We start from the raw sequence: 15298 nt of genomic DNA on the forward strand, positions 1-15298 counted from the left end.
CACTGGATACACCCTTCCAGCAATAGGCAGAGAGGGAGGCTGATAGCTACTGCATACTGGAAGATACTGTTACTGCTGCTATTGGTAAAATGTTTTTTAATTCCTAGAGAATAAGAAAACAGACTTTTAAAAAAGAAAATATTAGAACTAATTTGAGCTTCCGTGGTGGGCTGCATGCTGGCAGGTGAAAAGGAATCGACTGCGCATCTCTTTGTGATGATTGCCTCAGTGGAAACAACCATACTTGCTGTGGGCTAATGAAATGCAATCTTAACTGATAACTGACTTTGTTTCCTAAATACAAAACCAAAACCCCACTTGGGAGCAGAATATATCAGGTGAAAATGTTGATGCATGAAGGCACTTTAATGACAGTTCCTTACTAACGCTTTATTAAATGTCCCTAAAATGACACCACCACAACCCCAGCCACATTCTATAATCATAAAAGTCTTTGATAAGAACCTCTGTCCCACTGGCTAGGAAAAGAGATGAAATAAAGACCTTTAAAACCAATCCTGACCCCTTTGCTGCTATCACATGGTGAAAAAAGGAAAGTTAAAGAGAAGTACACTTGTAGAGTCAGAAAATACAAACTGTAATAAAGGAGGATGAAGGTATCAGTAGAAAATGACTATTGGGATTAACAACAAAAAGAAAGAATAGAAAGTCTGAAGCAAACTGACTCATGGAATGCTGTAATAGTTGCCTGAACAATTAATGTTATTTTCTAATGAATCTTCAAAGACCTGAGCACCATTAAGGGAAACAGTTACCTGATTACATCATGAATTAGTTTGGGTTGGAAGGAACATTTGCAGGTCATCTAGTCCAACACCCCTGCAATAAGCAGGGATGCAAACAACTAGATCAGGTTGCTCAGAGCCCCATCCAACCTGACACTGAATGTTTTCAAGTATGGGGCATCCACCACCTCTCTGGGCAACCTGTGCCAGTGTCTCACCACCTTCATTGTAAACATTCACTTCCTTGTATCTATTCTAAACCTATACACTTTTAAACTATCACTCCTTGTCCTGTTGCAACACACCTTACTAAAAAGATTGTCCCCTTCTTTCTTGTAGGCCCCTTTCGGTACTAGAAGCTGCTCTAAGGTCTCCCTGGAGCCTTCTCTTCTCTAGGCTGAACAAGCCTAGTCCTCTCAGCTGTTCCTCATAGGGAAAGTGCTCCACCCCTCTGATCATTCTCATAGCTCTCCTCTGAACCCACTCTAACAGGTCCACATCCTTATGTTGGGGGCTCCAGATCTGGATGCAGTACTGGTGGAGTCTCATCAGAGCAGAGGGGCAGGATCACCTCCTTCAACCTGCTGGTCATGCTTCTTTTGATGCAGCCCAGGATACAGTTGGCTTTCTTGCTGCCTTACATCCGATTTTTGACTGACCACTACCCCCAAGTCCTCTGCAGGGCTGCTCTCAACCCCTCATCCCTCAGCTCTACTGACACCAGCAGTTGCTCTGACCCAGGTGCCGGACCTTGCACTTGGCCTCGTTGCACCTCATGATGTTCACGTATATCCACCTCTCAAGCTTGTCCAGGTCCCTCTTCATGTATCCCTTCCCTCCACTATATCAACTGAACCACTAATCTGCAAACTTGCTGAGTGTGTACTCGATTCCACTGTCTTTGTCATTGATGAAGATATGAAGCAGTACCAGTCCCAGTATATACCCCTGAGGGGCACCACTTGTCACCGATCTCTGTCTGGACATGGAGCCACTGAGCACTCCCCTCTGGATACAATCATCCAAACAATTCCTCATCCACCGAACAGTCCATCCCCCAAATCCATCTCTCTCCAATTCAAAGATATTGTGGGGGCCTTGTCAAAGGCTTATAAAAGACAAGACAAACAACCATAGCTCTTCCCTTGTCCAGTGATGTAGTCACTCCATCAGAGAAGGCCACCAGGTTGGTCAGGCAGGACTTGCCCTTGGTGAAGCCATGCTGGCTGTCTCAAATCGCCTCCCTGTCCCCTGTGTGCCTCAGCATAGCTCCTAGGAGGATCTGTTCTTCCTAGGCACAGAGGTGAGGCTGACAGACTGGTAGTTCCTAGTTTACCCCCTTCTTAAAAATGGGTGCAATGTTTCCCATTCCAGTCACCAGGACTTCACCTGACTGCCATGACTTCTCAAATACCATGGCAGACTGCCCTTTCCTGTATCATCAGACATACACTCCCTAGCAAGCTATACCTGCTTTGGGTGCTCACAACATGAATTGTGCTTCATTTGCCAAGGACACTGGAGTTTATTTCACTTCCCTCTCCCTCCTAACCCAACTACTGAATCCCAGTTATCCAGAACTACAAAGCAATAGGGATGAAGGAATAACTGCAGACACTGCATCCCTGAAAAAACACGTCACAACAAACAGCTTACATCTCTTCTTATTATAAGCATTGACAGTATGGACCATTCATCAACAGTGACAGCAAATCTCTTGACCAGCTTAGTTGAAATGGAGTTCAGAGTAACAATACAGACCTCATCAAATATGCACCTACTTCAGAGTCCTCAGCGCAAAACATACAGTAATTACACTGCTCGAGTCTCACAAGGTGTCTTAGTGAACATTTGGAATGGGTGCGTTTTTCACCCAGCCTACTGACGTAGTGATACCATAGCGTCATCCTTCAGTGGTTCTCTGCCTTGCCTACCTGCTCTGCCTTTCTTGTGTTCTCCTGGGCATCATCCTTTCCTCCTTCCCTCTCACTGCTTTTCCTGAACTGGAGCCCTTGACTGACAGCGGGACTCAAAGGCCTTGGAGGAGGCAGAAGGAAGTAATGGATGGGATACATGGAGCTAGAGAAGCAATGGAGAAGATGGTGGTACTGGGATGGTAGAGTGGTGGTACCAGGGCCATGGTAGTGATGGTGGAGCTGTAACACAACAGTGTGGTTTGGAAAGGAACAACTTGCCACTGACACACATCACTGGCTACCACAGGGTAATCCCACTTGCCTGACACAGGCAGTCTACATCTCCACTTGCTAGAAGAGATCTCAGGTCTTTCAGTGGGGTAAGTCTTCTCTATCTGTTGAGCATGAAAACTGCTGTGGGTAGTATAGGGCCCACTGGGTGGAGCTGGGTCACCTGGCACAACAGTGGGGCTCCTACTCAGCTTCCTGATGGAACCGTGATCGGTCCCCCCCATGCACCAGTGCCCACTGCAGACATCAACTCACACCGGGACAACAGCACTGTGCGAGTCTGTCTGGGAGTCTCTGTTGGAGAAAAACGGAGAAGGTGAGGTCCTCTCTCCCTGGGCTGGGAGAGGTGCCAGCAGCCCAAAGGGAATCAAGGGGACTCCCAGCCAGCTCCACTCTGTGGCTGGTGCCACTGGCAGCTGCAGTACAGCCAGGGCCTGAGCTGATGTGCCTGCAGCCCATTTCCCCAGCACCACCCAGCCCTGCTGCACAGCTGCTCCATCTCCCTGTGCCGGAGGGTCAGGCAGCGGCCATTTCCCAGCCTCCACCAGAAACCAGCTCCTTGATCCCCTGAGCTGGCCCAAGGCCCCAGCCAGAACCACTTCCCACTTTCCCTGCACCACTCTCTACCAGCCCCTCTTGGAATCAACGAGGACAACATACACACCCTAGTTTCCGGTCCTTGTTTTGCTCTGTTACACAGTAAAGAATGGGTAAAAATAAAACCCCTGACACTTACCTCTAGAGTGCGAATGTTTTGTCAGCACCAGGTCAGCTGCCCTAACAGCTATGTAAAGCAGTAACTTGCGCTCTCATAACCTGAAGTCATCTGCTGAAAAATCCTGAAAATTCCCTGGTGAAAATTCCTGAAATGTCCAGTAACTATTGCACAACTCTGGAAACCTCCTTAGTTTCCTGCTTGCTTCTAGCAGGGAGATCCACCACATGACTTCAGTGGTATCGGCACTACCAGCATCAAGAGGTGAATTTCCGAAGGAAACATTTCTGCTAGAATATCTATTTAATCAAATAAGATTCAAGGTCATCCAGAGGCTGGAGGCTGGGCAGAACTAAAAGAAATGAATTTAAAAGAAGTACAACCAAATAACTTGGTGTGGTGGGACAATTTCTTACATGGCAAACCTTCCATTATGGCTGCCTGCTTTAAGTCTTGCTGTCTAAATTCTGAGTTGAAAATCAGGAAAACAGGAGAAAGGGTTGAGGCAGGGCTAGCATAGTACTTGGCTGATATTACATGTCATACTTGAATATACTGATGTTCTTTAAGGACAGGACAAAATTACGTCTGAAGTAATTTAGACTATTTAAAACATGAGGTTTTGGAGACCATTCTACCACTACTTAATGTCTCTTTAATAAATTCTGTCGAGGTATCTAGAATTTCCCAACACAATTATTCTACCTCCAGCTTAAGTACCCACTTCCAACTTTTAATATGCACACACAGAGTTCAACTGTGAGGATTTTTTGTTTTTCCTTTGTGACATCACCATTTCCTACTCAAATCCTTCTGTCAGTTACACTTCTGATGTCAAGGATCAATTTTTGGTCTGCTTAAGCAGTGGGTTCTTTTATGGGGGTTGTGGTAATACAGATTTTGAAAAGTGGTTAGCATTGGTTCAGTATTCTGTCTCATCTGCACCCATGAAGTATCCCTACTCACCACGCTCCCCATCGTTAGAATAGCCTCTTAGTGAACATGTTAAAGACTCTTCATACTGAGAAGTTACTACTTTGTTTTTTCCACTGACACTGTCTGCAGGAGATACGAATTCCCATGTCAGCACCTTGGGTCTAGCCTTAGATACTGGCTTGTTGTTAACCACTGAAAGACTCCACAAACAGCTGTGGTTAGATCTCAGTTATATCTCTGCTCAAACCCTTCCTTTTAAATTGATACTACCTGACAGCTCATCCATCAAAAAAGAGCAGTCCGAAAAGTTCTCTTACCTGAGATATCCCAGGATGCTTTTTAAATTAAAAATCTCATTTAATGGCACAATCTGTTGACTTAAGTATTACAATTGATTATATTGGCAGTGCTTTGTATTGAAGCAGTTTTATTGAAAAGATTGATTTTTTTCATAAATAAAAAAGGATATATTTTAAACTTTTTTCACACATGAACATAAAAACTCTGAAAGCTTTTAGAAATGAAAATTAACTATACAAAAATTAGGCTATCAAGGCTAAAGGCTTATCTTTTGTTACTACTAACTGAAATACATTTATATCTTCTATCAGTATAAAAATCTTCATTGTAATGGGTAATACAACATGAATATTTTCTTTAACTGAAGGTATTCACATTTTCAATACAGAGCCGTTTCCAGCAAGTCTCATCAGTCTATGCCTTTCTCTTTCGTGAAGTTCCATTAAGTTCTGAAGTGGGTATTTGCAGCAATTGCTGCTGCTTCTTTGCGGTAGAGGAGATCCATTCTTCTGAGCTAGACAAAAACAAAGCACAATACCTTATAAAGCAAGCCTTTTCCTTCTATATTTTTTATATATATTTGATATAATTGATGCAAAAGCACAGGGCTCCCACTAGTATAAAAATTACAAACCCCTATATTTGTGCACAGCATCATATTCTTGGAACTATTTTGTTGAAATGAGGCATAGCATCAGGCTAACACTATGTGGTTTAAATACATAACCAATTAAGTTCCACATGTCGATAAAAAAATTAACAACAAATATAAAGAGACATAGTAATATAGTAAAAGCTAGTTCTGAGATTTACAGAACACGAGTAAGATTTAAATAATCTCAAAAATATGACCGCAGTTCAGCAACAACGTTGTTACTGAGCAGAGACATGAGAAATGGAAAAGTCAGTTCCATGTCATCTTGAAGATAGAGACTTACAAATTTCCCTGATATATTTTCGGGTGTACTAATGCTCAGTAGCCACAGAGGCAATACAGAACTATATATACACAGGTAAAGATAACTGTCTTAAATACTTTAAGATCAGATTTCCTCAGTCAGTTACTTAGAAAAAGTTATGCAAGAACGATTCTCTCTGTTCATCTGCCGAACATTTGACATCACACCTTAAAAGAATTTACAGACCATAGAATCATAGAATAGTTAGGGTTGGAAAGGACCTCAAGATCATCTAGTTCCAACCCCCCTGCCATGGGCAGGGACACCTCACACTAAACCATCCCACCCAAGGCTTCATCCAACCTGGCCTTGAACACTGCCAGGGATGGAGCACTCACAATGTCCCTGGGCAACCCATTCCAGTGCCTCACCACCCTCACAGTGAAGAATTTCCTCCTTATATCCAATCTAAACGTCCCCTGTTTAAGTTTTAACCCATTACCCCTTGTCCTGTCACTACAGTCCCTGATGAAGAGTCCCTCCCCAGCATCCCTATAGGCCCCCTTCAGATACTGGAAGGCTGCTATGAGGTCTCCACTCAGCCTTCTCTTCTCCAGGCTGAACAGCCCCAACTTTCTCAGCCTGTCTTCATACGGGAGGTGCTCCAGTCCCCTGATCATCCTCGTGGCCCTCCTCTGGACTTGTTCCAACAGTTCCATGTCCTTTTTATGTTGAGGACACCAGAACTCACACAATACTCCAGGTGAGGTCTCACAAGAGCAGAGTAGAGGGGCAGGATCACCTCCTTCAACCTGCTGGTCACACTCCTTTTGATGCAGCCCAGGATATGGTTGGCTTTCTGGGCTGCGAGCGCACACTGAAGCCGGCCCATGTTCATTTTCTCATCGACCAGCACCCCCAAGCCCTTTTCTGCAGGGCCGCTCTGAATCTCTTCTCTGCCCAGTCTGTAGCTGTGCCTGGGATTGCTCCGACCCAGGTGCAGGACCTTGCACTTGTCGTGGTTGAACTTCATAAGGTTGGCATCAGCCCACCTTATAAGCGTGTCAAGGTCCCTCTGGATGGCATACCATCTCAAATATTTCTGGGGTGTAACAGAGTTCAATATATGGGGAATATGAATGCACAAAGATGCCAATCAATCAGTTCACACAGAGAAACAGAGATAGCAAGCAAATCTTTGTATTGAAGATTTGTATTTGTATCATTAAATAAAGGAATCAAAAATGACTTTGAAAATCAGCCTTACAAAAACCCTAGTCGTTGGTTGCTGTATACAAATATGCCTTAAAAAATACATGTATCTCCCATGCAAAAAAAGAAAAAAACCACCAACACCCCCCCCAAACCCCACAAAAAACAAACAAAAAACCCCAAACAAACAAAAATAGTTTTTGTTTTGAATTCGAGAGATGTGAAAATAATGACTAGATTCAGAATAGACTTACCTATACAATTTTTTCATTGTTTCTCTTCGCATTCTTTTGGGAGGGATGGGGGTGTCAGGCATATCTAACATTACAGGCTGAAGTAATGTTTCTGTGACTTTATCTGATGGGGTCATACCTATGAAAAAATGGCAAGAAAGAATGAATTAAACAAAATTATGAATCCTACTGTTAATAAATGGTCCCTGTAACAGTAGTGTTAAACTTCTGAAATAAGGCTTTAGACATGCCATAAAATGTATAGCTACCTCATGTCTGAAACTGAGTTCAGAGATGACAGGTAAAACCATCTGCTTTATTTATAGTTGTCACGGAGTAAGTGTTGTTTTCTTAGATATATTTTAAAATATGACAAATGATTCCATATTGACATAAAAACAATTTCTAACTCAGAAATACTATCCTTCCAGAATTAGGTGCATTTCTTTTTATTGCACAATGTTTTGTTTGTGTTTCCTTAGCAAAAGCAATTCAGCTCTTTATTACGCAGACATTTCAAAAAGAATGTCAAACTAGCACTGGGCCAGCCAGCCTGTTATATAATCTCATATTAGAGAGATCATAGTTTCGTGTTCACAAGCCACTGACCACATTTTTATTATCTGAACACACTACACGGCAGTGCTGTTCTAGGCAATATCCACAGCATCATACTACATGCTGTTTTTCTATTCTTTCCCTAAAATGAGACAACTCTAAGCTCTAGATTTATTTTAACAATCTTCCTTCGTAGTTTGAACATGTTAGTTTGTAACAGTAGAATTCACCTGGATATATGAATTAACAGTTTTCCTCCTCTAGGACACCAAAAAATATAATACAATAACCTACCCAATTTTTGTTCTATTAGCTTGAGGCTTTTCTCTTGTTCAGCAAGTTCCTGTCTTTTCTTTTGCATTTCTGGAGCGTTAAGTGACTGTAAATGTAAATCAAGGTCCTTATTCGCATTATCAAGTTTCAACACTGCTGTGCGGTATTGCTGCAGAAGATCTAATTGAAGAGTAAAATAATAAAACAGAAAACAGTAACTATGTGGTCATTTTGACTTAGAAGGCTACCAAATACAATCCACACACTGCAGAAGATTCACAAGAAAACATCTTTCAAACGCACTACTTAAAAAACTCCACCCAAACTTACAGTGGACCAATTGTTAAAATGAGTAAAAGTCACAAGTATTTTGATTCCTCTTTCCTTTTTGAGCCTGTATCTTAGATCACAAAGTACCAGTGAATTCTGAACATGACGTGGCCAACAGGCATTTCTTTACACATCTTGTCGCTTGTGTGCTCCAAACTGAATTCTTCACCTTTGATGCCATTAAGTGTGCTTGTAATATGCTTTGCTTTTAATGCTACAAAGCTGAAGCTCATATTACTGACTTGAATTTTAGTCCACCTTGTGGAACAAGAGAATATTTACTGAGTTTCACTTTGTCTTATCTACAGATATTTAAACATGGACATAGCAGCAGACTCAGATAAACAAGGGCCTATTTTGCTGACAAACTTTATTCCTCTTTTAACACATAAGACAAAGAATTTTCTTTGTCTAGGCATTGAATAAATATGTCAGGTAATAAAGGGTTTGAGCATGTTAGCCCAGACTCATTCATTTTACTCTGTGGTGAATATGAGGCAGCACAAAGCTTAACTGAACATTAAATTACCTTACATTTGGCATGGGGTGAAAGCATTCACATAGTTACTGAAGACTGACAAAAAGCATCATAAATTATTAGTATTGTTTATTTTAGAAGTACCTTGTCAGTGTAATCACAGTGTAACTGTTTTATGCTACGAACACAGAAGAAGAGCAAGTCAAAACTAATGTTAAGGCTGAAACCCAGTGCAAAACAAGTCTTTTGTAATGAGGTGCTGTCCTTTATATGGAATTTTATTATTATTTTCCTTTAAGTGTCTAGTAACTATCCAAGTGAAATTAAAACATTCCTTTTCTTCTGCCATGTTTGTCCCTGTACTAAATTATAGACAATTCCAATTTAATTCACACTGGGTAGCAACCGAGTTCAACAATTGAAAATGTGCTGACAGAAAAATACAGTGTGCTAAACCCAGGATATTTCAGTCTGTAGCTGAAATGCTTACTATGATTTCCCTACATATAATGTATTTTTACTGAAATGTTTAGGAAAGAGCTTTTTAGTCTTTCTCCCTCAGTTGGTTAATGTTATGTAGTTTGCTCATATTTGAAGTTACTCCAATAAGTACAGGTGTTCTCTCTCTCTTATTCTCTCCCACTCCTCTATATTGCACATTTCTAGGAAGACTGTCATGAAAAAACTTCATTTCCTTGCTTTTGAAAATTAAGTATTTAAGAACAACTTTATTTGTGATTAAGACTTTTCAATGTCTTACAAATCAGTCAGGTCAGCTGTTATGTATCAGAAGCCACCATCTTTTAACTTACAACCTTTATTCTGAAAGGAAGACTCCAGACATAATGAAATATAAGTGATCCTACAGGAAATAGAAGGTATTTTCCTGTTAGGGAAATAATGTAGAAGATGTCGTGCGTGACTCTTACAAGAACACGAATTTTTCTACCACTGCTTCATAGAACTTACTTGCACAGTAAGAAATTCTGAATTGCTGTATGGTATTTCTAGAGAAGGAAGACCCAAACCTTATTTTTCAAAGATGCTGGAATTCAATCAGCTCAAGCTTCTCATGCCTGCTGTTTGAATGATTACAACTGCTTATACTCTTTAACAAGACTAAGATAAAGGGGGACTATCTCATGACTATTGTATTTTCTTTCAGGAAATTTAATAGCTGTAAACTTTAAAGAAAAGGGAAATTCATAAATAGGACATCATACACGTCGTATTTCTTAAAATAACTGTACGCTAAATTGAAGTTTTCCTTTTCATATTACATAAGAGAATAACAAACATAGGCAAGCAATATAATTTTGGAAGTTTTGTATTTTCATGACTTCATTAACCCACCTATCTGTCCAGCGAAAGCAGAGTAAAGTTTTGGCATGGGTGCTCCAAATACCATTCCTCTGAGTTTGTCCATTGGAGGAGCTTTATTCTGAAGGCCTCCAAATTTTCCATTACTACGAATCCTGTCTCCTGCCCTAGTCAGCAAAGTAGGGCAATGTGCAATTTTTACAACCTACACAGGTATAAAAAGTGATACTAAATTAGTAACCCCATGGAAAATCCAAGTTTTCAGCAGTGCTGCTGTGAAGCTTTGTATCTTTCAGTCATGATGCACCTTGTTCTCTAATGAGAATGTATTTTATGAAATTACATTTAATGACTTTTGCTTTCAAGTAATGCTAATTATCAACATATACTATGAAGTAATGTCAATAAACTTCAGTGGTGATAAAAAATGTGAGCACTTATTGAACTACTTGATGAAGACGGCTTTTTTCTCTTCCCCTCCCCAAAATGCACAAGACTTAAAGCATCTAAATTCCAAGGGATTTATTTCTTATAACATATTCAATAGAACTTCCATATAGTTGATGAAATTTACCTGTAGTCGGTGACTGAAATAAACGTCGTGACAGACTAATAAGGTAAAATGAACCAGACCTAATTTTGAGAAACGACCACATGCACTAACTCCTTTTCCTGAACAGACACAGATGGTCAGTCTCCTGACACCGGTTAACAACCCAAATCTAATTCTCCAGACTTTCCTGCTTGATTTTCCAGTAAAAATACACATTTTTTGATGAAAGAAGCACACACAGTCTTCACAGTTAAAAAATGTTCACTAGATGGATACAGAGATGGTTATATGACACATGATGAAAATTAAAATACTAATGTCAATCATCTGCATTTTTTACTATGACTGTATTTCTGAGACACTCTTTGGAAGCATTCAAAACACTCCTTGTTCCCAGGTTACCAGCTAGTAGTAGCCAATAAACAGGGAACAGAATCCCACAATAAACGAGCTGGTCAGGCCCAGGGCACAGAACTGCACTGACTGTGAAAGAGCAAAACAGGTAACCAATTTTAGATGCCACCAGATTCCTTATTAACTTGTTCTCTTAAGAACAACCCCACAGCACAATTTCTTACACTTCTGCAGAGGAAAAAAAAATATCCAACCCCAAGAGCTTAACGTTTAATCTGTACAGTTCTGCGTTCTTCTGCTGAATCATTATTTCAATTCTAGCCAACTTGTAAGCTGAAACAAAGTGCCCAGCGTCAGGACTTCCTCATAGCCTCTTGCCTGCTAAAATGTGTCCTACTGAACCTAAATAAAATGGGTCAGAAAAAGGTCTCGTAAGTTTCACATGCAGATTTTCGTGGATCTGGAATTTCATCATCTGCCTCAGGTTCCTGCGTACTTGGAAAGTACTGATGCGCTTGCATTTAATACTAAACTGCAAAACTAAAACTGTTTATATTTAAAAACATGGTCTCATGCTTGACAGCAATATTCACATAATAGAATTTGTTGAATAGAGGTAATTTTGCCACTGCCAGTAAGAAGGATTCCATTCACTGTTAAGTGCATTGAGACCCACAGACAGTAAGCATACTTACAACTAATGCAGCATTAAACTCAGCAATTAATCTAAGTTTGTAATGTATTAAATATATAACTATGCAATATGTTTGTTTTAAAAAATACAAAGAATAATTGAAACATACCTCTTTTCTGTAATGGTTGGCAGCATCCAAATTATCTATAATGATAGTGTCACCCAAGAGCATCCCAAACACTGAAAAATGTAATTTTTTGAATCATTAAATGTCTCTGCAAACAAAATTACTTGAGTTTTGAAAAAATCAATTCTGAGGCATCATTACTACAGCTTTTTAGATAAGTGCCAGGAAAACAGCATCTGTATGTTTTTCAATGAAATTTTATTCTGAGATTGAGATAAACAGCAATCTCCTGTTTTCATCAAAGAATTCATAAAGAAAAAATTTACTACGTTTACAATCAATTATGCCATAAGACAATTATTTTCCAAAGTACTCGCTTGATATCTTACTTTAACATTTATGAAGACACACGTGATAAAATCCGAAGTTTTAGGAAATTATATAAATGATAATTTTTTAAAGTCCTTCCTGAATTGTGTTCTCAGTTTCTTAGCATGTTTCTTAATGTTCAATGGGTTATCAAAGAAAAAAACCTAAACATTCACAGGCTGATGATCCAACTGAGTTTAAGACTTTTCTTTTGCAGAAAAAGCTGTTCTATACAAAGCCTAGCTTGATGCAGCCTTGCATGAGATATGTCAAGCAATACGGTTTTTAAATTCCCCTGAGGGACATGGAGAAGAATTTATCATTAAAGTCTCTGACAGTATCTAATTTTCTGAAAATACACTGGATTAAAAATTGGTTTTTATGAAGAGACGAGTATTTCAATACTGAGAAGTTGTGAAGTTAAATGAAAAACTTATTGAAAGAATTACAAATTCCAGCGCTCCACATTAAGGACTAGATCTCCTTAATCTAAGAAAAAAAATGTAGGAAAAGGATGTGGTCTCTGTCTGCCAGTGCCACCTCCCTATGGGTGCCAGTGCTTTCGTGTCCTCACTGGTATTTGAAAATGTCTCAATGAAGATTACTGAATGAAATATGATTTTTGATGTTTCTGTATTTTATTGATTACAAAGAAAGAAATTATGAACAATTTCTTTGATATCATTTACCTGTTTGACAATGCTCTACATTATCTGGAAATGTTAACAGATCTCTGGCAAATACAGGATTTCCGACAGGTCTGAAGGAGGTTTTTCCATTTCTTAAGTGAGGTAAAGGCCTGGTTAAGGAAAGGGCAGAGTGAGGGGGAAAAGGAAAAAAAAAAGTAATTTGCCTTTATTTCATTATTGTTTCTGACAGTCTCATCAGAAATCTCAAATGGAATTGAATACATCTTAACACTTCCACATTAGGTACTAAATGATCCCAATACTATCTGAAATGCCAGTAATATTAAAGATTCTTTGGTAAAACACTAATTTGTAATGAGATGTATATCCAACAAATTCATGTGACTAATTTTATGGGCAAGTTTTAACAATCTATTTTATGAAAAACTGAGATTTTGGACCTTATAAATGTATCTGCACATTCAATCTTTTCTAAAAGGCACTTCTTCATGATATCAGCAGTCACCTTCACAAACAAATAATTTTCAGGCATGGAATTATTGTATTTTCCTTTATCTTCCAGGAAACTAGAACAGCAGAATTGAGTTTCATAACTACAGATGATTTTAGGGAATGTACACTGGAACTGGAATTTTATAAAAGTTAGTATTTGATGTGAAGCAGTAGAATTATTTAGAAGTGAAGGTAGATTGTCTTATCTTTAATAGAAAAACCCTACTGAACAAAGAACAATGCACAGCAGAGGAGATAAAGCTACAATTTCAGCTAACACTTCAAGTGACATTACTGTTGTTATCATTATGAAGCTAGAAATCTTATGCTTTGAATCATTAATGGAAGTTTAAAAAACAAATTAGACAAAAAAAAATAATTCATATAAAATACAAATGCAGAAATTTCATTGTTTTTTTCCTACTTGTTCCAGTCAGGGAGTGTCTTCTTGTAAATAGAGTCAAGAGGTAACACTTGCTGTCGACCTTGAGTTTCATCAAAGATAGAACGAGCGGCTTCAGTAGTCAATGTGACTACACAGTCCATGTCGCTTGCCAAATGCCAAGAGATAACTTTTGCTGCTTCGTCATCCTCTATTTGTGCTAAATGTGCAATCTGTATCACAAAAGTTAGAACAATCAAACAGAAGTCAAGGCCACTTCCCCTTTTCATACTAATCACAATCATCCTGCAACTTCAATCAGACATTTAATTCCCCTGTTGATGGGTCTGTTAGAAGAGCTAGTCATCTGATGGGTTGAGAATCCTGTCTTCTTTTCAATACTTCTCAAAAATTACTCGCAGATTTGGTTGGCTAATATTTCATCACTACCATTTAAGAACCAAACTCATCTGAAGGCTTTCAGAGAGAAAACTTACCTTGCCTAAAATATCCTGGCTGCCTTTTGGATAGTTTGGGAGAGTACAAGTTCGCCTTGGCTGTTTCATTACTCCTTCTTGATCCAACATCTTTTGTTTTATCAGAGAATCCACATACTGAAGCTGAGATTTAAAATTTAAAGTTAGCAAGCATGTATCATTGGTCTGAGCTGCAGAAGTAGTTAGTTTACTTGTTCTCAATCAAGTTCTTAATAAAAAACCTTCAATAAATTGAAACAGACTTAATATGTAAGGGACTGCTGCATATAATCTCAGAGGAGAGCGAAAGCAGGCACACTGCAGTTGTGACAATGAATTCTTTTATTGCTACTTTTTTTGTTTTAAAGACTTCAGGGAGCTTTTCACAAAGAGCTACTGGAGCTTGATTAGAGCTAAAACTGAAGAAAGTTTAAACCAGCAGGAAAAGACAAGCACGACTGTACAAAAAATAGCAGTTTTAGAAGGGGACTATATCCAGGCCTGAAAAGCGTGGCCAGCAAGGGGAACGTGGATACCATGATTGCAGAATGTGTATAATTTAATGTTACTGATCTGTGCTTAATGACTCTAACATTTGTTTTTATTTGCTCTGAAGATAGATGATTGTTTAACTATATATTTCTTAAAATGTTAGTAGCTTTCTGTAAAAAGTTTTAATAATGTAACTGGATCTTTATATAACTGGATCTTTATAGGAAATTATCAATGGGGTCCATTGCCCTGAATCTTTCACATGTACTTTTATATGGACTTTGCCAGTAACATACGAAATTCTCTAATTCTTGCAAAATAAGTGCTTTCCTTTGGTCTACTTTTTCCAGAATACATCCAGTGTACATTGATCAGCCTGCAAAACCCCATTATGAAAACTATCAATACCAGTAACAGAATTGTTAACCTTAGCAGAAAGGTAAAACAAGACCCAAATGTGGATCAGAAATAAGATTTTCTTATTTTTCCAGCAGTTTCTTTAAGAGATAGTAACATTAGCAGAAAAGTACATAAAATAAAGTTTGGCATTGTTCACAGATTT

At 39.0% G+C, this 15298-nt stretch overlaps 1 protein-coding gene across 2 annotated transcripts in view; it reads right to left on the reverse strand.

Annotated features, from left to right (window-relative positions):
* Positions 1 to 5014: 5014 nt before the first annotated feature.
* SMCHD1 (structural maintenance of chromosomes flexible hinge domain containing 1) overlaps positions 5015 to 15298 on the reverse strand; it is a 73102-nt gene continuing 62818 nt past the window's right edge. For both annotated transcript variants that reach the window (XM_065668071.1, XM_065668072.1), the window contains exons 41-48: positions 14266 to 14388; positions 13811 to 14001; positions 12934 to 13043; positions 11918 to 11988; positions 10241 to 10412; positions 8101 to 8259; positions 7270 to 7387; positions 5015 to 5418 (exon numbers count right to left, since the gene is read on the reverse strand). In XM_065668071.1, coding sequence (XP_065524143.1) covers positions 5319 to 5418; positions 7270 to 7387; positions 8101 to 8259; positions 10241 to 10412; positions 11918 to 11988; positions 12934 to 13043; positions 13811 to 14001; positions 14266 to 14388 — 1044 coding nt within the window. In that variant the 3' untranslated portion in view covers positions 5015 to 5318. The remainder of the gene's footprint in view (positions 5419 to 7269; positions 7388 to 8100; positions 8260 to 10240; positions 10413 to 11917; positions 11989 to 12933; positions 13044 to 13810; positions 14002 to 14265; positions 14389 to 15298) is intronic.

The sequence above is a fragment of the Lathamus discolor genome, chromosome 2, assembly GCF_037157495.1.
Source record: "Lathamus discolor isolate bLatDis1 chromosome 2, bLatDis1.hap1, whole genome shotgun sequence".
NCBI classification, from domain to species: domain Eukaryota; kingdom Metazoa; phylum Chordata; class Aves; order Psittaciformes; family Psittacidae; genus Lathamus; species Lathamus discolor.